This window comes from Mchenga conophoros, linkage group LG4, assembly GCF_057382185.1.
Source record: "Mchenga conophoros isolate Kocher_MC1m ecotype Shallow Benthic linkage group LG4, M_conophoros_male_GT1.1, whole genome shotgun sequence".
NCBI classification, from domain to species: domain Eukaryota; kingdom Metazoa; phylum Chordata; class Actinopteri; order Cichliformes; family Cichlidae; genus Mchenga; species Mchenga conophoros.
This window is the reverse complement of record NC_140529.1, coordinates 3172236-3196636: the sequence shown is the minus strand read 5'-3', so window position 1 is coordinate 3196636 and position 24401 is coordinate 3172236. Positions and strand designations below refer to the sequence as shown.

The window sequence follows — 24401 nt, the reverse complement described above, 5'->3', positions numbered from 1 at the left end:
GCCCCGGCTCGGACAGTCTCGGTCATTGTGTCTTTGGGCAAGACACTTCACCTAGCGCCTACTGGTGATGGCCAGAGGGGCCGATGGTGCGATATGGCAGCCTCGCTTCTGTCAGTCTGCCCCAGGGCAGCTGTGGCTACAACTGTAGTTGCCTCCACCAGTGTGTGAATGTGAGAGTGAATGAATAGTGGCATTGTAAAGCACTTTAAGGCCCGAAAAGCGCTATATAAATGCAATCCATTATTATTATTATTATTATTATTATTATTAAAATATTATTAAAATATTAAAATTATTAGATTTCAAGTTAATGATTTATTAAACATGTTTGTGGTTGTAACAGTAAAAAATATAACTTTTTCTACTCATATTGTTTTTTGTCTGATTTTAGGTCAATTGTGTTAATACAGTATGTCAAAATGAAAACATAACTGTAAATTCAGACACGTGAGGTTGTGCTGAAAAGAATGATACCAAACAGGCAAAGTAAATAGTTTTTAAAGGTGGAATATAGAGGTCAAATCAAAAGTAGTTAAAAATGGCCAATTATACCCTGGACCCCAGAGGGTTGAACATTTTTTTTAAAGTAACGCAATAGTTACTTTTCAAGTAATTAATTACTTTTAGTAACTGACTTACAATATTTTAACTCTAAGTAACTACGTAGAGTTAACTATAGTTAGTAGTATAGTTACTAGAGATGGCACGATACCACTTTTTTATGTCCGATACCGATATCATAAATTTGGATATCTGCCGATACCGATATGAATCCGATATAGTGTTTTTTAATCAACAAAACTGTTTTTTTAAATATCTTGCTGCATTTTGTATAAGTTCATACTCAAGTTTAAAACAACAACTACACTAAAGCTATTCTGTTATACCTGTATACAAAAAAAATATTTCATAGTTCAGCAATACTGATCAATCTAATAAACTCAAACCTACACCATCCTCCCTATTCTGGTATTTTAAAGAGTACTTAGCATAAATATTAAGCAACCTAACTAATAGGGTTCCAACTCCCAGCAACAACAAAAATAAATAAATAAAAAATAGGGAACCACCCCTCACGCTCCACCTCATGATGCTTAATCGACGTAATCAACCTTAATTTGATGCAGTGTGAAAAAAAATGCACAGAAATCAATTATTTTTCAAGAAATATTAAATAGATTCAACATCTTTCTTCAACAAAATTGCAGACTGCACAGATGGTACCTTCCCAAAGGAAAAAGTACTATAGCTTACTAGGGTATATATATTAGACTTAATAGTCACTATATACAGTAATTGACTTCTATTCCTTTTACATCAAATTAAAACTTTGGGTGTCAGATAATTATTTATTAAAAGCTAGACATTTTAAATGAGAATAAGAAAGAAAAGTATGTCTTTGTGCCCCCTTTTCCCAGTTAATGCCCTATCGGCCCCCCTGACTAAACTTTGCTAGATCCGCCCCTGCACAGTTACCAGCGTCAGCTACGTAGAAAAAGATCCTCGAGTAGAAAGTAATAATAAATAAATTCTAACAACAGCTTATCAAGCTTAAACGTGCTGCTGTTGTTCAGCCGCTGGTTTCCTCTTTCTGGTGCAAAGTGGGCCAAAAACAAACCAGAGAGACGGACTCGAGACAGAAAAGCCGATCAGCTGATCATTAAGCAGTTTCATGATTGAAGTAGCAGCAGGAGAGGCAGTCGTTTGTTAAGCTTAACGCAGGAATGCTTTACAAACATTCAGAGATGGACTTACACACTTGCTGTACTTCTCTCGGGATAACTTTGTCGGAGATGAAATGCCGGGTTGGTAGCGAAGCTCCAAATGCTATCCAGACCACAGGTCGCGCATGCCACAGCCGCTCTATCACGTGATGCATACTGCTCCGACGTGCTAACGTTCTGAGGTGAGTTACGGCGTGTTGCAAGTTTTGTGAGGTGCTTTCGTGATATTTAATGGATCGGATTACATTTTTTATTTTTCTCCGATATCCGATCCAGTAATTTAGGTCAGTATCGGACCGATACCGATACGTAATATCGGATCGGTCCATCTCTAATAGTTACTAGTTACTTCTTGGTAACTACTAACTATAATTACTTGTTCAAAGTCACTTGCCCAACACTGATCCCAAACCATCTCCACTGGGTTTAGGTCAGGTGACTGTATCCTCACTACAGACCGAATAAATCACCTGAATTTGGAAGTCTGCCTCCGTGTTCTTTAACCGGAGCACACCCACCGTACCTGGCCACTCTAAATCAGCTAAACTCCTGGAGACAACACTTTGTCCATTTTATTTAGACACAGCGGCACCTCTGAAGCAAAGTGTTGTCCATTCTTCAAATTTCTATCCCTGGATAAATGAAAATACTCAAAATTTCAAGAGATATTCTGTCAAGTTAGAACGTTTATGGAAGGCTTCCAAGCTTGAGGTTCATCGAGTACATCTCAAGGAATCAATATCCTCACTTAACAACATGATAAAAAAGCTGGAACTGAATAGTTTTCAAATCTAATGGCTTCAGAAAAGAACCAAAGTATTGTTTGATACAATTATGAAAATTGTCTCTCCTGATATTCCTCGTGTACCAGTCTATACTAAATCTGATTGTAATGAATCATTGAACGAACGTGGAAAAAACAGTTGCAGAACAACTTAACGACTTTCTGGAGAAAAACAGTGTTCTGGACATTTTCCAGTCTGGTTTCTGTAAACTGTCCTCCACTGAGATGGCTTAACTTAAAGTGTGTGGTGACATTCTGATGGCAGCAGACTCTGGAGAGTGCACTGAGTTGGATGTCTCCTCTGCTTTTGATACTGTTGATCACAGCATCATGATAAATAGGCTGAAGGACTTGTTCAGGATTACTGGTGTTGCTTTAAAATGGTTTGTCGTATCTACTGTATCTGAGAGATCTTTGACTGTCTGTATGAATCATGTGTTGTCTGAAACATCCGTTCTGCCTTCTGGGGTACCTCAAGGATCTGTTTTAGGCCCGATTCTCTTTTTGGTTTATATACGTCCTCTAGGCCACAGGTGACAAACGCCAGGCCTCGAGGGCTGGTGTCCTGCAGTTTTTAGATGTTTCCTTGATCCATCACATCTGATTTAAATGGTTAAATTCCTCCTCAACACGTCCTGAGGTTCTCCAGAGGCCTGGTAATGAATTTGATTCAGGTGTGCTGACCCAGGGTTAGACCTAAAACCTGCAGGACACCGGCCCTCGAGGCCTGGAGTTCCCCACCCCTGCTCTAGGCCAAATTATCAGATATTACAATAATATTTCTTATCATCTCTACGCTGATGACATTCAGACATTAAGTTATACTGTTCTTTCAAAGATTCTCAGTTTGATACATTTTCTTGTTTAAATAATTGTCTTTCAGGAATCAAATAATTGTGAAACTTCAACTTTCTCCAGTTTAATACGGATAAAACAGAAACTTTGATCATTGCTCCTGATCACATGTCTTCAGAAATTAGGCAGCAGATCAGTTTTTAGGTCCTTCCATTAAATCGAGTCTCAGAAACTTAGGTGTTATTTTCGACAGTTCAATGTTGCTTGAGAAACTCTCTAAACAACTGTTTCAAAACTGTTTTTATCATCCAAGAAACATTTCTAAACTCAGACTGGTGTCAAAGGCAGAACTTGAGATGATTCTTCATGCTTTTATCTCTACTCACTTGGAGTATTGTGATGGTCTTTTTACTTGTCTCAACAAATCAGCTCTGGAGCTTCACACTGTACAGAATGCTGCGGCGAGACTTTTAACTGGCACAAACAAGAGGTCACACATTACTCCAGTTTTGGCTTCTCTTCATTGGTTGCCACTAAATTTTAGGGTTCATTTTAACATTATACTCATAACTTTTAGAGCTGTACATGGTGAAGCTCCTCAGTGCATCTCTGACCTGTTGAAACCTCATGCTTCATACCGAGCACTTAGGTCTTTAGGTCAGAGGTCACTATTGGTCCCACAGACTCGGTTCAACACACGTGGGGATCGAGCTTTTCAGGCACCGAGGCTGTGGAACTCCCTGCTGTTATCTTTATGCTGTCTAGACTCCACTGACTCTTTGAAAAAGCAGATGAAGACATTTCTATACAAACGAGATTATGTGCTATATAAATATATTCTACTTACTTACTTGAATAATAGTTCATTTATGAATATTTTTTTATTAAAATATTTATTTTCTTTACTTTATCACCCAATTAAATTATAATTCTGTAAATAAGGGTGATAGTGTGGCCTGTGTAGGTTGTCTTCAGGTTCTCTGCTTCCTCCCACAGTCCAAAAACATGCATGCTGGGTTAACTGGAGTGATTGTGAGCATAAATGCACAAGTGTTTACCTGGCTACATCACCGTGGTTACTGATGCTGAACCTATAACCTGGTCTGGATCAGGTTATATTCAGAGTGTGTGTTTTAAAATTGACTGAAGTGCCTCGTTTTCACTGAGCCTTTCATTTACAGAAAGCTTTAAGTGTGATATAGATTCAGTCATATCTGACTAATGTCAGTGAGTGAGGCCGAGCTGTAAAGTCACATTTCTGCTAATTAGCACACCAGCTAACTAGCACACCGGCTATCTAGCAAACCAGCTAAGTAGCAGACCAGCTAACTAGCGAACCGGCTAACTAGCACACTGGCTAACTAGTACACCAGCCGACTAGCGAACCGGCTAACTAGCATACCAGCTAACTAGCACACCAGCTGACTAGCGAACCGGCTAAATAGCACACCGGCTAACTAGCACACCAGCTAACTAGCAGACCAGCTAACTGCAGCCACAGGCTGAAGGACGATTAAATGTAGTGGAGATATCAGGGATTACACTGGTGTGTCCGATTCACTCTTTAGCACTCCAGTCACTCTGGTGTGTCAGCCAGAGCACCACTGAAGGCCCAGCGTGTGGAATAAGGAGCTTAAGGTTTGGTTTGAGGCACTTTATTCTTTCACTGATTGATTCTTGCGGCTGTGATCACGTGTGTGGTTTCTTACAAAAAGGAAGTACACAATACAAATACATGACAAATAAGATGAATAGATAAGATACATATCCAGTTATATGCATACGTCAGTATAGCTAACATAACCATATATAAGGTCAAAGATCACAGTACTATAATGCAGTAATGTTAAACACAAAGGTGTATATCTACATAAATCTATCCTATCAGTGATCAGAGTACTGTAGTATACTTCTACTACTTACACTATACAAACTAAACTGCATTAGTGTGACTTTAAGTTACCATCAGTACAGACGAACTGATGGTAGTTGGACAAAATAAAGGCTTTGCAATTATTGTGAAGGGCTTCCGGTTAAAGTAAGATCAGCTGATTACCTCATAACAAATTGTTTGCTATAGAATGCAGCTCCCAGTCTTCATTAATATCATGTACTATAACTCCCAGGTCTACAGAGAGACCAACAGCTGGTGCACGTTGTAACGCTGTGGCTGTCGTAGTCTCTCCTTTTTCTACAGCTCATTTGTTCTTCTTGTGATGGTGTGTCTTGAGGGAGGCTCATACATGCGGTCATTTGTTGATCCTAAGAACGTTCCTCAGACCGACTTCTTCAACAACACTAATTGGCCTGAAGTTTGTAGCTACTCACTTCACTGTGGCGTCTGTTAGCTTGTCTTTCTTTGGTTTATCTTGACTCCTCCCACTAGCTGAATCTACGTAGTCTGCCCAAGCCTCCCACCTCTGTTTGTTTGGGTGGTTTGTTTGCTGCCATCAACAGCGTGTAATGCATTTAAATGATACTTCAGACTTGAAGTACTCCGACGATAAAAAACTCAACTTTGCTTAAAAATAACTTTAGTTGTATCAACACTGCCCTCTGGAATAATTAGACTTTGGTGACAAACTGATGTGATCTCCATGTTTCCTTTGTTGGACTGTGGGCGAGTGTCAGAACTGAATGTACTGAGTAACATGTGGAGTTTAAATATGTGTCAGTTCCAGTTTTAGAGCTCTAAAGTGCAGCTATCATGTTAGGAATATGTTAGGAATAGACAGGAACACTGAGCACACTGAGGTCAAATCTTTATTTATCCAGTTCATCTGTAGGCTGAGCTCAGTCCATCCATTTAGTGAAATGATGTTTAAAGGTCTCCTTGTTCTGTGAGCGTGCACAGATCCTGAAGCAGAAAGCCTGGGTTAACAGAGAAATGATCATCACTGTGATGATGCTCACCATCTCTGACTGGGATTTGAGGTTTTGTCAAAGCAGCAAAGAAAGCCTGGCTATGTTGGACTGGGTGTGGAAGCAGCTCCCAGTTTGAGTTCAGGAGACAGACACCCTCTCTACTTTGACGATCAGCTTCAAACTTTCCTTTTTGATAAAACTTATAGTTAGAGCTGGATCAGGTGACCCTGAACCATCACTTAGTTATGCTGCTATAGAGATGGATAACAGATGGATTGTTGTTTTGTGTGTCTGCAGTCTGTCAGGCTGTCTGATCACAGAGGAAGGCTGTACTTCTCTGGCCTCAGCTCTGACCTCCAACCCCTCCCATCTGAGAGAGCTGGACCTGAGCTACAATCATCCAGGTCTCTCAGGAATGAAGCTTCTGTCGGCTGGACTGAAGGATCCAGGCTGGAGACTGGACACTCTCAGGTATGGAGAGAATGTCTGATATAGGAGGAAGAGCTGGAATCATTTCCTGTGTCTTTCACTCACTTCCTGTTTGTTTCCTGCAGATGAGACATGAACAATCACACATGAAGGAATATTTGCAGGGACAGACACACTAGTCTAGCTGGATAGTACATGGATATTTATGTAGGGGGTCTTCAAGGAGTCTGTTTGCAGGAACATTAATGATAACTGATAAGTCATGTTGAGAGTTTCATTAAAAGTAGACTTACAGTTAGGTAATATTTGGACAGAGACAACATTTTGTAACTTTAGATACAAGTATCAGCCATGTGTGTGTTTCCCATGCTGTATGTCCACAGTCACAGTGACAGTCAGTGACACTGACAGAAGGATGAAACAAGGCTGTGAATCATTTCAGTCTGTGTGTGTGACAAAGAGGCAGACAGGAGCAGCTAACATTTGGAAATGGAAGCTTACTGGAAACACTACATTCACGGCTGAATTCACAATAGATTTGTTCTCAAGTGCACATTTAGCAGCTAATGCTAATACTGTTTTCCCTTTGCTTTCTACAGCAGCTATTGCTAAGTAGGCCACTTTGCTCCGCTAAGGATTTGTGTGACCATGATGGAGACTCTGATAAGCTAATGCTGCTAAGCTAATGCTGTTTACGGGCCCTGTTAGAATCAATATTTCATTCTCATTCTGTTGTTTGAGAACAATATTAACGTTTCACATCATTATAACACAAGAGAAAAGGGTATTGGCATTAGCTACTAGTGCTTATTCACCTCAAATTACCTTTAGCTGCTAATGGCAGCCTACTTAGCATTAACTCCTCACTAATATAATGCTAATTTACATCAAATTAGCATTAACTGCTCATATTGTTATAAGGAAAGAGAAAACGGTATTAGCATTTGCTGCTAATAATTATTCACCCCTAATTAGAATAAGCCGCTAAAAGCAGCCAACTTAGCATTAATTCCTCACTTTGTTGTTACCCAACGGAAAAGAGTATTAGTATTAGCTACTATCATTTTTAATAAGTAAGAGAAAACAGTATTAGCAGTAGCGCATAATGCTAATTCACGTCAACGTAGTATTAGTTAATAATGGCAGCCTACTTAGCATTAACTGCTCACTAATATAATGCTAATTCGCATCAAATTAGAATTAGCTGCTCAAGTTGTTATAAGGAAAAAGAGAAAACGGTATTAGTATTAGCTGCTAATAATTATTCACCCCTAATTAGAGTTAGCCCCTAATGGCAGTCTACTTAGCATTAACTCCTGACATTGTTATAATGCAGGGGAAAAGAGTTACCATTATCGGATAATGCTAATTCTCATCAAATTAGCATTAGTTAATAACGGTAGACTTCATATCATTAGCTGCTGTCATTCTTACAAAGCAAACAGTATGAGCATTAGCTGTTAATCCTTTTTCATCTAAAATTAGAATTAGCCACTAATGGCAGCATACTTAGCGTTAACTCCTCACATCGTTGTAATGCAAATGAGGCTAACTTGCATTAAATTAGACTGCTGTTATTAGCTAATGCTATTTAGCAGTAGCTGCTCACATTGTTATAAAGCAAATGAAAACGATATGAGCATTAGGTTCTAATGCGTATTTGCCTTAAATTAGACGTAGGTGCTAATGGCAGCCTACTTAGCATTAGCAGCTCAGATGTTATAATGCTAGGAAAAAGAGTGTTAGCATTAGCCGTTCACATTGTTATAAAGTTAAGGGAAATAGTGTTAGCATTAGCTACTCACATTTTTAAAAAAAGTAAGTGTTAGCATTAGTGCATAATGCTAATTCATGTCAAATTAGCATTAGTTAATAACGGCAGCCTATTTAGCATTAGCAGATAATGTTGACCTTGGCCCACTGGAAAAGTTAAGAACTAAAGATTTAGGAGTGTTTCTCGATAGCTCTTTCTCGTTTGAGAAACAAATGAATTCTGTTATTAAAACCAGCTGTAAGGTTTATAGTGTTGATTGTCATTTATGCTTAGAAATATTTACTCATATATGCTTAGAGTTGTATAATCGATTGCATGATGATAGAGGTTTGATCCTTAGTAGTCTGTAAAGACTCTGTGTGCCTTCCAGAGTGCTCTGGCATGCACACACCACTTGGGGCCATGAGAGAGGTCGTACCCTCTCTTACTGATTTATGGTGTAGGACAGAGGTCTCAAACTCAATTTAGCTGGGGGCCGCTGCAGGCAGAGTCTGGGTGAGGCTGGGCCGCATTAGGTTTTCCACAGGAAAGGCATGGTTAAAAAATTCCAATCTTCTCAAATCTCTTTATTTTTATTTTTTAACACAAAATATTAAAAATAAATAAACAAATTAAGAATTAATAAGAAAATAAATCAATCTGTAAAACATAAATAAAATAATAATAAGATATTTTTAGTCAGTGAACTTGTGTGTTTCTTTCAGTCTTCTATATCTGCTGTATTTAGATTGAAATGTCTGTATTAACAGTTCTATAACCTTCTTCTGAACATGAATGGAACACTGTAGAAAATGAACTGTTCTTCTGAACATGGCTTCTCTTGCCTACTCCTTGCTGCTAGAGACCTGGCAGCGTTTCCTCTCGCATAGCCGAGCCAGATTTGGCCTGAGGGAGGAAGCAGTTGCGACCCTCAGTATGTCTTGAAGATGATCATCCGTAAGTCTGGACCTGTACTTGGACTTATTGAAGTTCAAAGTGGAGAAGAGCTTTTGGCACAAGTATGTGCTACCAAAAAGGCACATGGTCCGCTTGAACATTCGGGAAAGCCGAGGGAAACTAGGGCTCAATTCTCTCAAAAATTGTCCAAGCTTGTCTTCTTTTCCACTCACCTCCCTGAACTTTGCTTTGAGTTCAGAGTTGCACTGCAGCTCAATGAGCTCCATTTGAAGCACAGAAGGGGCATCTTGCACATCAAAGGAGAAGGGGTCCGCAAAAATGTGAAAGGTGGCTCTGTGTGTCTTGAAGTCAGCAAATCTGTGATCAAATTCCTCCTGTAGCCTCAAAATGACATCAACATACTCGTCAGCACTGAATGGTGTGCCTGCATCCACGAGAGCCTTGCATGCTGGGAAATGGCAAAGGTTTGTCTGAGAGAGCTGAGCTTTCCAGAGCGCCAGTTTTGTGGAGAATGCTCTCACGTTGTCATAGGCAGCACTGACAAGTTGCCCCTGGCCTTGTAACGTCTTGTTCAGTACATTAAGCTCATGTGTCATATCAACAAGAAAAGCTGAGTCCATGAGCCATTTGGGATCAGTTAGCACAGGAACACTAACTCCATCCTTCTCCATGAAGGCTTCACTTCTGCTCTCAACTCAAAAAGTCTCTTTAATACATTTCCCCTGCTGAGCCAACGTACCTCAGTGAAGTCGAGCACATCCCCATATTCTGACTCCATTTCCTCTAGAAAAGCACAGAACCTTCGGTGCTTTAAGCCCCTGGATCTGATTTGGTTGATGCATTTCACAACAATAGACATCACATTGTCAAACTTCAGGCATTTGCTGCAAAGGACCTGCTGATGGATGATGCAGTGCAGAGCAATGGCCTCCTCCACGCCTTCCTCTTCCAGTTTGTTTTGTGCCACCAGTCCATGTTTCCTCCCTGTCATTGATGGCGCTCCATCTGTTGTTATTCCAACAAACCTCTTCCATGGCAAACCAACATTCTCAATGGCATCACACAGCTTGTAAATATCTGCTGAGCGGTGGTCTGGCCATGCATTGGAATTACTGTGAGCAGCTCCTCCATCACTTCAAAACTGTCATCAACACCACGGACATACATTGGGAGCTGGGCAGTGTCGGTGATGTCTGTGGTCTCATCAAGAGCGACTGAGTATACACTGAAACATTTGGCTTTCTCACACAGTTGGTCATAAATGTCACTTGACAGGTCAGAAATGCGATCTGCTGCGGTGTTGGCAGAAAGGCTGATGTTGCTAAACTGACCTTTCTTTCCCGGACAGACTATATTTGCAGCCTGCAATATGCACTTTTAGACAAATGCACCTTCTGTGAATGGCTTCCCTGCTTTAGCAATCATCTCACTAACCACGTGGCTCCGACTGCTGCATTATTCTCTTTGGTTGCTTTCTTGGAGAAATCTTGCTGCCTCAGTAGATCTGTTTTAAGACTGGCAACCCGGTTCGCTCTCTCGTCTCCCTGGTATTTTGCATCCAGCTCAGCATGTCTAGTTGTGTAATGACGTTTCAAATTGTATTCCTTGTGCAGCGCAACTTTCTCTGTGCAAATAAGACAGGTCGGGGTGCCCCTGTGCTCAACAAAGAAATATTGCATTTCCCACTTTTCCTGAAATTGTCGGTGCTCATCAGCAACCTTTCTCTTCACCGCAGGCTTTGAAAAAGACATGTTTGGGGCTATGTGACATTTATAATTCTACTTGGTGTCACTGTCGCATTGAAGTTTCAATCAAGCGTTTAGCCGACGGACGGGGAACGTCTCAACGCGTAGAGAACGTCATTTCTGCTTCTTTTTCTTGCAACCGTAGCACGGCGATCGGCAGATAAAAAGCCGGTAGCAGTCTCCTTTGTTTTTACGCTCGATGTTCATGTCTTTCATGACGACACGAACACCGTGGCGTTTGCAGATGGTAGAAAGTGCAGGGATAGCGAGCGCAAAAAAGGCGACTGCTCACGGCGCCGGGCTGTTGTTACAGGAGAAAGAAGCGGAAATGACACCGTGACATATAACAAATAACATCAGCTGTTTCTGATGTTAGTTGTTTTGACTGCTTTTACATTATATTGAAATATATGTAATGTTCATGTTTGCTGCAATGCAAACGCAGTGATGCAAATAAAAACATGGAGCCACAAATTACGGTGCGACCCTATAATTAGTCCGGGTTACCGGGGACTGTTGTTGCCGATGAACAGGTGTCGCTATGTGACTGCAGACTAAATTGGGCTGCATTGAGTTCATGACTTTTCTTTTATCCCGCCGCCTACGCATCACTGTGAGAGTTAATATGAGATCTCTCTCTGTGGAAAAATAACTTTAAATCCCACTGACGTGTGTATAAATCTATATACGTATAATGTCCCGCTGGGCAGCAACTTAAAAAACAACTTTTTTTGAAGTGTTGTGAACGCAGCGCGCTGGGGCGAATGTCGGCGTTTGCCCAATAGAAAGGAGGAAGCCAGCCAGGCACAGGAAAGAAAGAAACACTCCAGGGCAACGCTGCTGGAACTTTGACTCATTGAGAAATGTTTCCCTGCTTGCATCAAGCCCGGCTGGTGTCCCCTGAGATCCATATCCCACCCTGATTGGTGGGTTAATTCAGCTCCGCCCACAACACTGTAAAGTGTCATACATTATCAAACTAACATTACATTTTCATATTAAGGTGGGGCCAAAAACTATCGTCCGGCAGGCCGCAATTGGCCCGCGGGCCGCGAGTTTGAGACCCCTGGTGTAGGAGGACACCTACTCTGTGTCTGGTTAAGTATAAGAGCCCTTTGTTAGGGGGACCGCTGGACTCTTAGCACCAGCTTTGGGGTCACAGGGTCACATCTGGAACACACACACACACACAGACAGACACACACACACAGACACACACACGCAGACACACACAGACACACACACACACACACAGACACACACACACACACACACACACAGACAGACACACACACAGACACACACACACACAGACAGACACACACACAGACACACACACACACAGACACACAGACACAGACACACACACACACAGACACACACGCACACAGACACACACAGACACACACAGACACACAGACACACACACACACACACAGACACACACACACACACACACACACACAGACACACAGACACACCCACAGACACAGACACACAGACACACACACACAGACACACACACAGACACACACACACACACACAGACACACACACAGACACACACAGACACACACACACACACACACACAGACACACACACAGAGACACACACAGACACACACACACACACACAGACACACACACACACACAGACGCACACACACACAGACACAGACACACACACACACACACACACACTATGCACAGACTGGTACTCTTTGTTCATACCTGTGTAAGACGTCATAATGAACTTGTGCATATTCATGTAAGCTCAATAAAGAGCAGTGTTACGAGGGAGCAGACGAGAGCGACTGAGGTCAAGTGAAGGAACGGCGCTGTCACAGTTCTCTCCCTCATCAATTGTCTGGTTCCAGCGGTGGGTCTGTGCTAGACGACCCATCACCAGCTTTTTCCACTGGTTACCAGTACGTGGTAGAATCCACTTCCAGATCTGGTTGTCTTTAAATCTGTGAATGGATTGGCTCCATCTTATCTCTCTTTAACAAAAGAATCCAAGTGGAGCCCTCAGGTCTGCAGATAAGCAGCTTCTGACCAGAACTAGACGTAAAAACAGAGGTGAGCTTTATCGATGGCTGCAGCCAAACTCTGGAACAGTCGCCCTTCACATCAGGTCGTCACCAACACTGGACATTTTTAAAAGCCGGTTGGAAACACATTTGTACTCTGTAGCTTTCAATCCTGACCAGTCTTTATAGTCATTACTGTGTATGTTTCCTATTTTCTCTCTACTCTGTGCAGCACTTTGGCTCAAGCTGTTTTTAAATGTGCTGATAAATAAATGTAGATTTCTTTGAATAAAACAGTGGAGCCGAGCTTTGAGCTCAGTGTGTAACAGTGTGTGTGTGAGAGCCATGTAATGTCCATGTGTGCATGCTGACTGTGCTGCTCTGACCCCCCTCCTCCTTTCAGGGTGGAGCCTGCTGGAGTCCGATGGTTGAGACCAGGTCTGAGGAAGTGTAAGTGTGTTTTTAATGGGATTCATGAAAACAAAGCAGCACACATTCAACCATCTTCATCATGTCAGGAGTCATCATCAAAGTGTCAATCAATGAACAGATGATGGATCAATAACTGCAGCTGGATTGTGTTTGTTCTCTCCATCAGATTCCTGTCAACTCACAATCGACACAAACACAGTGAACACAAACCTCCAACTGTCTGACAACAACAGGAAGGTGACACGTGTGGAGGAGGTTCAGTCATATCCTGATCATCCAGACAGATTTGATGTTTATCCTCAGCTGCTGTGTAGAAATGGTCTGACTGGTCGCTGTTACTGGGAGGTTGAGTGGAGAGGAAGAGTTTTTATATCAGTGAGTTACAGAAGCATCAGAAGGAAAGGAGACAGTTATGACTGTTTGTTTGGATGCAATGATCAGTCCTGGAGTCTGATCTGCTCTGATGATGGTCCTGGTTATGTCAGGCACAATAACAGAGAAACACCCATCTCCTCCTCCTCCTCCTCCTCCTCTGTCTCTAACAGAGCAGCAGTGTATGTGGACTGTCCTGCTGGCACTCTGTCCTTCTACAGAGTCTCCTCTGACACTCTGATCCACCTCCACACCTTCAACACCACATTCACTCAAACTCTTTATCCTGGGTTTCTGTTTCTCTGGTCTCCTGGTTCCTCAGTGTCCCTGTGCTGAGTGGAGTGTAAAGAGTGTCTCCTGTTACAGAAACACTCTGACTGTTGAACAGATAGTTCAGTCTGTACATGTCTGTCTCTTTCACTCACAAACACGTTTTCAGATTCATGGATTCAATCAGTTGATGTTTGAAACTCTTCTAAATGATTCCTTGTAAACTTCTTCAGTCACAAACAAACAGGAAGTGATGTCACATGTGTTCCTGTCCACACAGCAGAATGAGTCTATTGCTGACAGTGATGTACAAACAGAGTGAGCATTTCTGAGGCCCAAAATAAACTGAGTAGTTCACTGAATGAACAATGGACTGTGAGCTCAGTTCCTTCATCATTAGTATGGATTATATATGTATATGTATTATATTAGTATCATATATATCAGGTGCTGCTGCTTTCAGTCATTGTGCAAATGTGCTGTTTGTAAGCTTGTAAAGCTGCAGTCAGCTGAGACTGAAGAAGTCACCTGATCAGTGAGCAAACGTTTCTGAAAACGTCCAGATGAACAGAATCAACCTTTTGGGATCAGCCAGCAATGCAGCATCATTGTTGTTCAGCTTCAGAGGTTTGCAGGAATGAACTGATGACCAGAAACAGCTGCAAAGTCCAAGAAAATACCAGCTGGAGTTCAGCTGCATTTGAAGAAGTCAAAGAAAAGTAAGGATGGCAAAGGGCGACGTTTTCTTCCAAAGAGCTGCAAACATGGTCGACGCCTCATTAGAAGAATCATCTGGACATTTGTGAGGAACTCTAACCAAGAAAGCAACGTCACACAGATCCAACAGACAGTTTCCATGACTGCAAGTGTTGAGTGGAAAAATGCTACATTGCATTATTGCATCCTCTCACCACAGGAGGCGCTGTTGGCACCACTGATTGCTGATCAGCTGTTCTCTGATGATCTGATTGATACTGTGAATAACGGGACTCACTGAACTCTGTGACACAGTGAAGATTACAGAGTTTAACTTCAACATCTGACTGACGTCACACAGACAGAAGGATGAACCAGTGAGGCACAGAACACAGTTACTGGAGATACTGGATCAGCTCCATGTGAACCTCTGATGGAGAAGCTGCTGAGCCAGAGAAACATCAGGACATGACAGCAGCTGCACTTATCTAACAACATGTAGCAGAGCTGATCTATGTTAGAGGATCTATCACAGCAGCTGAAGCCAAAGTCCAACACTGGATACCAGCTGAGCCTGTGCTGAGTGTAGTGTTACAGGAAAAGGGCAGAAACACTGGTAGCTCCCAGTGATGCTGACTGGTGCACAGAGCTGAATGATGCAGCATCAGGACACTGTTTCAGTCTGACTGACAGAGAAACCTGTAGCTGTATCTACATGTGAGGCAGAGGCCACACAAGCAGCTTTCTATGTTTCACAGTGACTGAGATCTTCAGTGGGGGTGGACATGCTCCTGTACAGACCTCTGAGGAGAACCAAGGTGCAGTCAAAGAGTCCAGTCTGTCCTCACAGATGTGAACATGTGCTTTCATCAGGTCTGCTGTCAGCTAGCAGGCTCACATCAGAATCACTGTTCCTGAAAAACACAGTCTGTGTGACATCATCAGTCAGCTGATGGTCCCAGATCTGAATGGTTTCTGTCTCTACTGCACTCAAAAAAATAATTCATTGGATGAACTTAATTTCATCTTGCCACCTATATTCCATCTAAACAAATCATGTTATATCAATCCATCTTGATTGTGTTGTTTCAACACTAAATATGTTTGTAAGTGTAACATAATTTAAACATTAACATTCAGTTAATTTGATTTTTATTCAGTTAACATGTTTGTACCAAGTTAGTCTAATTAATTTAAATTCATGTTATATTGTTTAAACACTTTGGCACATCAAAAGTCAGTCTTGTTACATGAACTAGTAAAATATTTGTTACACCAATGTTAATCTTGTTGAATGAACAAATGTAATTTATGTCTGTAGTACTTACACCAATCATGTTTCAGTTAGTGTTTGTATTGCTTATGTAAACATTACTTTTAATTAAATTAATGAAACATACATAAATGATAACTTGCAAAACCATCTCTTTTATTTTGCTTGAACATTCTTAAAACAGTTGGCAGGATCCCAGTTCAGCCTAGCTTTCTCCCCTTTAACCATCTCATACTAAGACCACAGAACTTCCAGATCAAGACATGCTGACTGAAAGAAAAAATACAATAAAATAACCCTAACCCTAATAATAAAAATGAAATAAGTCTGTTGAATAGTTTGCAGACAAAAAATATTATCCCCAAAGCAACTTTGGTAAAATGTAGTAAAATATGCATTGCAAACAACAATATGAATTTTAACACAATTTAAAGCTCAGACATAACATTCAACATTACTATAATATTACAACATTACTATGTTGCTTGCATACATTAGTCCTCCATTTAATCAGGCTGTATCCATTAATAGTGACTTTATGCTATTTAACGTGTGGAGAAAACATTCAATTTTGAGTATAACTGCTCCACTCAAACAATTTGTGAAAACCAGTGTGCATTTGCCTTTGTAACAATTGCCATCTGGCAAAAATCAGTGTTTACACTTAAACTGTATAAGACTTTAAGTTATGAACAAACAATCTTTGTATAATAGCCGCAGAGCAAACCACATAGTTTATATGAACATTTTATAACTTACAATTTTAAACTTTAAAACAGTAAACACATATTTGCATTGCAAAAACCTTGAAAAAAAATATCTGGCTTGCCTGAGTCTGTTTCAAGCTCATTCACCCCATTAGCTTGTTTTTTAGAAACTGTGCCTTGGATGACAACCTCTGTCCATCCAGCTTCATGATAATCTTTTGCAAGACTTCAAAAGTGCATTTGAGCTCCGGTGGGTAGCTTAGGTTCAGACAGTATATCAGTCCAAATAACAGAGCACAAGCAATTGCAATGCTCCTCAAACCAGTGAGAACCTCCACGCCTTCAATCAGGACACCGATGTTCTCTGGGTCATCTCCAGGCTCCGCACCCTCCTGATGTATGACATACACTCCCATCACAGTTTGTTCCATGGCTTCAGTGTTGGCCTCAGTGTTCTGTGACGTAAAATACAATAATACATTTGTTTGAGTCTAGATATGAAAAAAATAAAGGAATTCAGCAATCAGCGTGAATATGCTGATATATTTACTAAATTCTATGTCTCTGGTTTCACACCTCAGAAATTTGACATGAAACAAAACAAGGACCAATTGCAATATCTTTTATTCACACGTGGTGTCACATTTTACCATTTCATATATTGAAATTACCCATAACTCCTGGAGCAAATTACATAACACAGAACAACTTGTGAATGTAACTGACCGTATATTCCTTCACAAGTTTCTCATGGTCTTCATTCAGGTAGACACACAAGGACTTCAGGATGCATGCTCGTCTTGTATGTATTGTGTCATCCTAAGAAAAAAGGGAATCCATAATGACAATATTTAGCTTTTAGGCAGCAGTTTGAAAAAGGAATACTTAGTTTGGAAGAGTCCAAAAGGCCACATGGTAAATAGACTGGTTCTTATATAGCGTTTGTACTGAAATGACTTCCTTTGGTCTATCGATAAAAAATACTCAACAGGCTCTACAACCCTAAAATTTTGTATGTAGTATAGTTTTCTTTTATAAGGAGTGGCAAGAGGGCCACACTTTCCCAATATTTTAGCCACAGGGTTAGAAACACATACAGAATTTGCAAGCTCTTCAATAACAGCCTGACTAATATGGAGGTTAAGGCTCTTAAAAATTTCTCTAATTGTACGCTTTGTCAGAGGTACACTAGCTGAACTCAACAGAAAAACTAACTCCTCTAAGAACTCATCTAATCCTTTTGCTGGAACATGAAATATGTGTTCCAATTTCAACAATATTACTGCTAATTTCCGTTCAATTAGTTCGGGCTGATTTTCAACAGCACTATTATCACATTCTGTCACTGACTCACTTTCAAATTCACCATAGGATACATCTTCAGAACAGCTAGCCCTTACGTTATCAGAGGACTCTATCACTTGAACTGGGTCCACACGTGTAACTACACTGTCTTTAAAATCTTTAAGTGTGTGTGGATGATGCTTCCTCTTGTGTGTATAAAATGTATTGTAAATATTTGTCTTGAAAGGGCAACCAAGAAACACACAACTAACTGTCTCGTTACTTCGCAGATGTGTTCCAATATGGACAAAAAAATCTCTCTCAGAGAAGACGTCACTGCAGTCACATAACTCACATTTAAAAGTTACTGAACTTGAAGCTGTCTGTGTAAACTGAGATGAATGAGCTTTATAGACATGAGTGTTCAGTCCACTCCAAGTCTTAAATGTGCACGGACAATTAACATATATGCACAGATAATGTTGACCTATTCCGTAATGATGATGTAGTTTATAATGTTGAAGTAATTTGTACCTGCTGCTCTCTCTGGTAACACAATGCTTGCACTGCCACATACACGTCACTGATAAAAAATGAAATATGCATTAGAAAACGTCAAGGAGATTAAACTTCTGCATCATCCAAAAAAAATAAATAACATAATAATAATAAGGCAAACATGAACTTACCATGTATTGTTGAGGAGGTGCATAAGAATCTCAGAGCATGGGAATGTGGCTTTATTTTGTGATGTATTTCTGGGGAGAGAAATTAATTAAAACAAAGTTATTACTCTGACAAATTTGTGTTAATATCTACATACTGTGAAATGTGAAGACTGTTACGGTGCGTACACACCGAACGCGATAGACGCGACCAGAGCTTCAGGTTTACATGTAAAGTCAATGGAGGAGCACGATGAAGCGCGACTGGAGGTCCAGCTAAACTTCGGAAGCAGATTTGCATTGAGAAAACGCTTTTCTGCCTACTTCACACGACTGACGCCTTTGAAACGCGAAGTAAAATACGCGCTGCAGTTTGTGTGGTGCATTTTGTGCATTCGCGCTTATCACGTCTACCGCTCGAGTTGGTAAAATCTGCGGGACAGCAGCTCCTCAAACTCGGCAAGGGACAGAAGGTGGTACAGCTGAAAGCGGCCGTCATCCAGACGGAGCTTCTGGAGCAAGTGGTGAAACTCACCAAACTGCTCATGCTTGTGGAAGACCTGATGGACCCAGGTACGGTGAGGACGTCCTTTAGGCACTGCTCTGCTCTCCACAGCAAATAGAGAAGGGAGACTCTTTCTTCAAACGCTAGATTGACAGCTGCCATTTTAATAACATACCGTCTGGCACTACTTCCTCCCAGATCTCTTCTTCATACGCGTGAAAATTGCATATAAACCTCGACCAGTTCATGCTGGACGCGCTTCGAGGTGCAAATGTGCACGCGATCAGCTAGGGGCATCTATCGCGTTCGGTGTGAACGCACCGTTAGTCAGCCTTAATGCAGAGCACCAGAGAAACTATAACCCGAACAATTATCCACCTAAATCATTCTGAATTCGAAAACTAAGTGAATATATTACAAAAAAGAAAATGCACATGCAATTATTGTGACAGATTTTATCTTACTCCTTGTTATTAACTCCCCTAAACGCTGGTTTAGTTGAATTAAACCTTTCATCAATCCAGTTAATGCGGTTGCCCGCGACTAAACTCCACTGACAAAAACAGGAATTTTAGATAGAGCATCATAAAACACTCATAAAATCACCCAAACCATGTCGGTCAGTCTTACCACTACTACCAACAATCACCAACTCCGGTTAAGCAGAAAGTAACCTGTCATTCACGGAGCTATATGCGAAGACGTTACGGCTCTACGCGGCTTTCCCGCTCTTCAAAGTTAGCTAACTCCAGAGAAGAAAAACAGTCCTACCAACGCAGATAACCATGAAACAAACCTCATTCAAAGTCGACAGAAACAAAAACAAAAAACGAACTTACCAAAATAACCTCATCAGTTTTTGCTCTGTTGCAACAATTAGCGACTCCGGTTAAGTTTTTAAAAAAACATTAAATTCACCGACTTACATTTGAAAAATGCTTGGGTCTACAACCTCCCTGCTATATATAAAACTCCTCTAAATCTCCACACTACACAGGTAAAAAATTTTAACTACCGTATTTTCACGACCATAAGGCGCACTGTGCTAAAAGGCGCAGTCTCAGTTATGTGTGCCATTACTGTATTTAACACACACATAAGGCGCACTGGATCATAGGGCGCATACAAGTACCGTATGCGTATTTAAAAATAAAGCGGGAGCAAACCTGAGTTCGGTACCTTACTCACATTTCTATTGCCGGTAATTGTCATCATCAACAACACACAAGCATACAAGTGTGCGTATTTAAAAATAAAGCAGGAGCAAAACAAAGTTTGGTACTCACATTTTTATCATCAATCAAACCCATCGAAGTCCTCATCCTCTGTGTCTGAATTGAACAGCTGCGCTAAATCTCCATCAAACATGCCAGGTTCACTTTCTTCACTGTCAGAGTCACTTTCCGTGCCGTGCGGCTCCTCGGAAACGATGCCGGCTTTTGCGAAAGCTCGAACAACAGTGCCAGCAGACATGTTAGCCCAAGCATCTACAATCCATTGGCAAATTGTGGCGTAACTCGCCCGGCGCTGCCTTCCACTCTTAGTGAAACTGCGTGGAAAAAACCACCTGGTCTCCTTACATACACCTCCCTCAGCCACTCTTTCATCATTTCCTCATCCATCCAGCCCTTTTCATTTGCCTTAATGATGATTCCTGCTGGAAACTTCTCTTTAGGCAAAGTCTTTCTCTTAAAAATCACCATAGGCGGCAGTTTCTGTCCATTAGCATGGCAGCCAAGCACAACAGTAAAAGAAGACTTTTCATACCCCGTTGTGCGTATCGCTACCGTGCTGGTCCCCTTCTTCTCCACAGTGTGACTCACCGGGATGTCAAAAGTGAGCGGGACCTCGTCCATGTTTGTGATGTGGCTGGGCTGGATGTTTTTGTCGCCGATGTGTTTGCTGCAGTAGGAGCGGAAGATGGCCAGCTTTTCCTTATACCGTAATCCGCTGGAAGTTGCTGCGCTATCGTAGTCCTGGTCCGGAGGGAAAAATGGCACCGTTTCATAAAAAGTGAAAGTGAAACTGCTTTTAGCCGAATGGTGAAGTCGAAACGCTTCTCCAGCTCGTTCTTTGCTCGATGATCCACCGCTCAAGTCTTTCCTCCAACTCGAGCCACCTCGCCTTATGTCCGCGGAAACTCAGCTGCGTTTTCTTGACCTGTCGGAGCTTGTTTTCTAGCTTCCTCCATTTGCGAACCATCGATTCGTTAATCTTAAATTCTCTCGCCGCTGCTCGATTTCCATGTTCCTCCGCGTAGCTGATGGCCTTCAGTTTAAACTGTGCTTCGTAAGCGTGTCTCTTTGCCATTTTCAGGGTTGTTAAAACAACGATGTCTTGCATAACGCACATACCTGTTCTTTTATACAGGTATGTGCGATTGTCCTGGTATATACGATCAACGCCCACACTTCACCCTTTAACGTTCTCATGGTGTTCTCTACTACGTCCTCCTTACAACACATAGGGTGCACTGCGCTATAGGGCGCGCCGCACTTTTTGAAGAAAATCTAAGGCTTTTAAGTGCGCCTTATGGTCGTGAAAATACGGTAATAGTATTTATCTCTCACTCCACTAACCTAAATAAATATATCAAGAAATATTACTTACCTCACTATCAGGTATGCCAAAGAAGTAACTCCACGTGCGCTCGTTAACTTCTCAACGGACCTTTCCGCATCCGGTGGGCGTGGAGCATGCGCAATACATGACGCTATCAGAGCTGTTGGTTTGATGGACCTCATTCTCATTGGATTGCCATGAACGAATTTAACTCATCAAAGTTTTCTTTGATTTATATTCAACAAAAAAGAATGAATCATTTAATGAGCATAAAAATGATTTCTTCATGTGATGTAAACATATTACTACTTTGTTAATCAAACACATGCCCTAGTTGATTTTTTTGAGTGTGAGGAAGTCAGAGAATATCACTGAGGTGTGGATCAGGTCTGAGTGAGCTGTGGAGGGACAGCTTTAAACAGTCCACAGGTCTCACGTCCTGCTCAGTCTGGTAGCAGATACCTCGTATTGTTCCAGATGTGCTGACATCAGCAGCAGCACAGCTGTGTGATACCATGAATCTCAGTTATTGATCCAACACACAGTAAATACAAAGATCAGGATTTCTGAGAGTAATCATTATGAGTCTGAACACACGATCACTGAATGTTAGTCTCCACAATAATAAGCTAACACAAGCAAACACAGCTTTCAGCTCTTATTTTGAAACTGGCTTATTTAGAGAGCTGTGATGTGAGCGTGCCTGGCTCTGAGGCACTTGGGTCAGCCTCTGTTGTTTAGAAGTGTTACAGACTGTGAATGACACAGACCTGTCAGTTTCCATGTTTGTCTGTAACACAGCTCAGGGGCTCCATGCTGAACGCATCCATCCAGTGTTATTGATCCAGGACTGATACCAGCATTGGGATCAATACTACAACACACAATCACATGTGTCCACGTGATGTGTTTGACCAGCTTTATTCATTAATGATCAATCAGCTTATTTACTGCATCTGAGTCCAGCTTCATTTAAATGATCCAACCATGAAAATGACATCAGTCCTACAGAAGCACTTCATGCTAACAGGAAGTCATTGATTAAGGTGGAATAACACAGAGACACAACCACTCACAGCTAACCTGACCCCACTAACTGCATGTGTTTGGACTGTGGGAGGAAGCCGGAGTACCGGAGAGGACGCACACAAACACGGGAGAACATGAAGCTCTGAAACAAAGATGGTGGATTTGACCTCAGGACCAGGCAGGGTTACGGGGGTCATGACCCCCCAATAATAGATCCAGCTACTAGGGTTGCCAACTCCCTGAAAAATAAATAAGGGACACCTCGTGGCCAGGGCCGGGCGACCCAGTTGTCTTCACCCTTCCCAGTGTGGTGAATTTTCTAGCTCTTTTTTTGTGTGTGAAATTATTTTTTTAACCATTTGACTTGAAGTTGATTTAAGTAGATGCATATTCTATTCTTTGTGATATGAACACATGTGAAACAAATGATCATTTAGCCATTTATTTTTAGCTCAAAATGACAACATTAACACAGTAAAACAGGTCTCTTTCTTAAACAGAAGCCTGTCATGCTTAACTTTTGAGAATATAAGTAAATCTTTCTTTAAAAGCACTCTGTCCTGCTTAACTTAAAATAATAGAAAACAATAGAAAGAAAAACATTCTTGTAACAGTGCACATTTAGTGCATTTAGTACAATTGGCTTCAGTTGAGGTATTATTTCAGCTTTTCTAATGCTAATCAGCTGCTCCTGTTTGTGAACCCGCTTGTTCCCATGATTACGCATCATAACTCATCATCATTATTCATCTATGTATTACTTTTATGTATTAGTCATCAATTTGTTGTAATCATCTATCCTTGCAGTTGTTTATTACACAAAATAAATTATATTATCACACTTCTGGCCACATAGAGCTGATATTCACTGCACATGCCCATATTAACTTTTTCCAGCCAGGTGTTTTCCTTTTCCCATTCTTCCCTTTCTCTGAGGGGAACAAACATTGCTGCTCTAATGCTGGGCTTACACTGTGCGGTTTTAGGCCCATTTTGAGCCGATTTTTGAGTGATCGGACCGATTTTGGCCTTCATCGTGCGTCGTGTAGTATACGTGGGGTAACGAGAAGTGATTAACACCTCACGACCAGCTCCCGATCATCAATCGCTCGTGAGGTTCTCACCACAGCCACTCACACTGCTCACGCGCAAACACGTAAACGTTGGTGTAAAAGATGGAGCAGCACGGCTGTGCAGCGTGTGATCTGGACACAAGCGATGGAGGCACAACTTGTAGAACTTTGGAAAGCTCATCCGAGCCTTTTCGATGTGGCATCACAAAATTATCACGACCACAACAACCATGAAAATAGTTGGATCTACATCGCTGCTCAATCACAGCTGCCTGATCATGTTTTTCATTAGCAATTTAGCAAAGTTGATGGTGGTGGTGTGTCTGTGTGAGTGAAAGACAGAGAGAGCGACAGATTTTCTGTTATAACCTTCATGTTATGGAGGCACAGTGTGAGCACTCAGGTCGCATCAGAGCATCGGGCGGTATAGTGTGAGAGTACATCGTGACCTACCAACTTCTAACCCCTGCGAGTCAATCGTGCAGTTTGA

At 41.4% G+C, this 24401-nt stretch overlaps 2 protein-coding genes across 3 annotated transcripts in view; one reads left to right on the top strand and one right to left on the bottom strand.

Annotated features, from left to right (window-relative positions):
- LOC146575285 (protein NLRC3-like) overlaps positions 1-16246 on the top strand; it is a 93587-nt gene extending 77341 nt beyond the window's left edge. The window contains exons 9-11 of one of the 2 annotated variants that reach the window (XM_085269941.1): positions 6466-6639; positions 13447-13493; positions 13642-16246. In XM_085269941.1, the coding sequence (XP_085126067.1) occupies positions 6466-6639; positions 13447-13493; positions 13642-14183 (763 nt within the window). In that variant the 3' untranslated portion in view covers positions 14184-16246. Of the gene's footprint in view, positions 1-6465; positions 6659-13446; positions 13494-13641 lie in introns of those variants that run through there. The other variant, XM_085269944.1, reaches the window with a different exon arrangement.
- A 144-nt stretch (positions 16247-16390) lies between these two features.
- Positions 16391-21997, bottom strand: LOC146575284 (uncharacterized). Its single transcript, XM_085269969.1, has 5 exons — positions 21858-21997; positions 18767-18835; positions 18612-18660; positions 17520-17612; positions 16391-17248 (listed from the first exon to the last, which is right to left on the bottom strand). The coding sequence occupies exons 1-5, from the start codon at positions 21995-21997 to the stop codon at positions 16937-16939; spliced, it is 663 nt and encodes a 220-aa protein (XP_085126095.1). The 3' UTR covers positions 16391-16936.
- Between the last annotated feature and the right edge of the window lie 2404 nt (positions 21998-24401).

Excerpts from the sequence above, each read along its gene's own strand:
- LOC146575284 (XM_085269969.1), bottom strand. The coding sequence starts at position 21,997 with ATGAGAATGAGGTCCATCAAACCAACAGCTCTGATAGCGTCATGTATT. Across the intron at positions 18,836-21,857 it reads TTGGCATACCTGATAGTGAG|AAATACATCACAAAATAAAG; the intron begins GTAAGTAATATT and ends TTCTCTCCCCAG. Across the intron at positions 18,661-18,766 it reads CACCTCCTCAACAATACATG|TGACGTGTATGTGGCAGTGC; the intron begins GTAAGTTCATGT and ends ATTTTTTATCAG.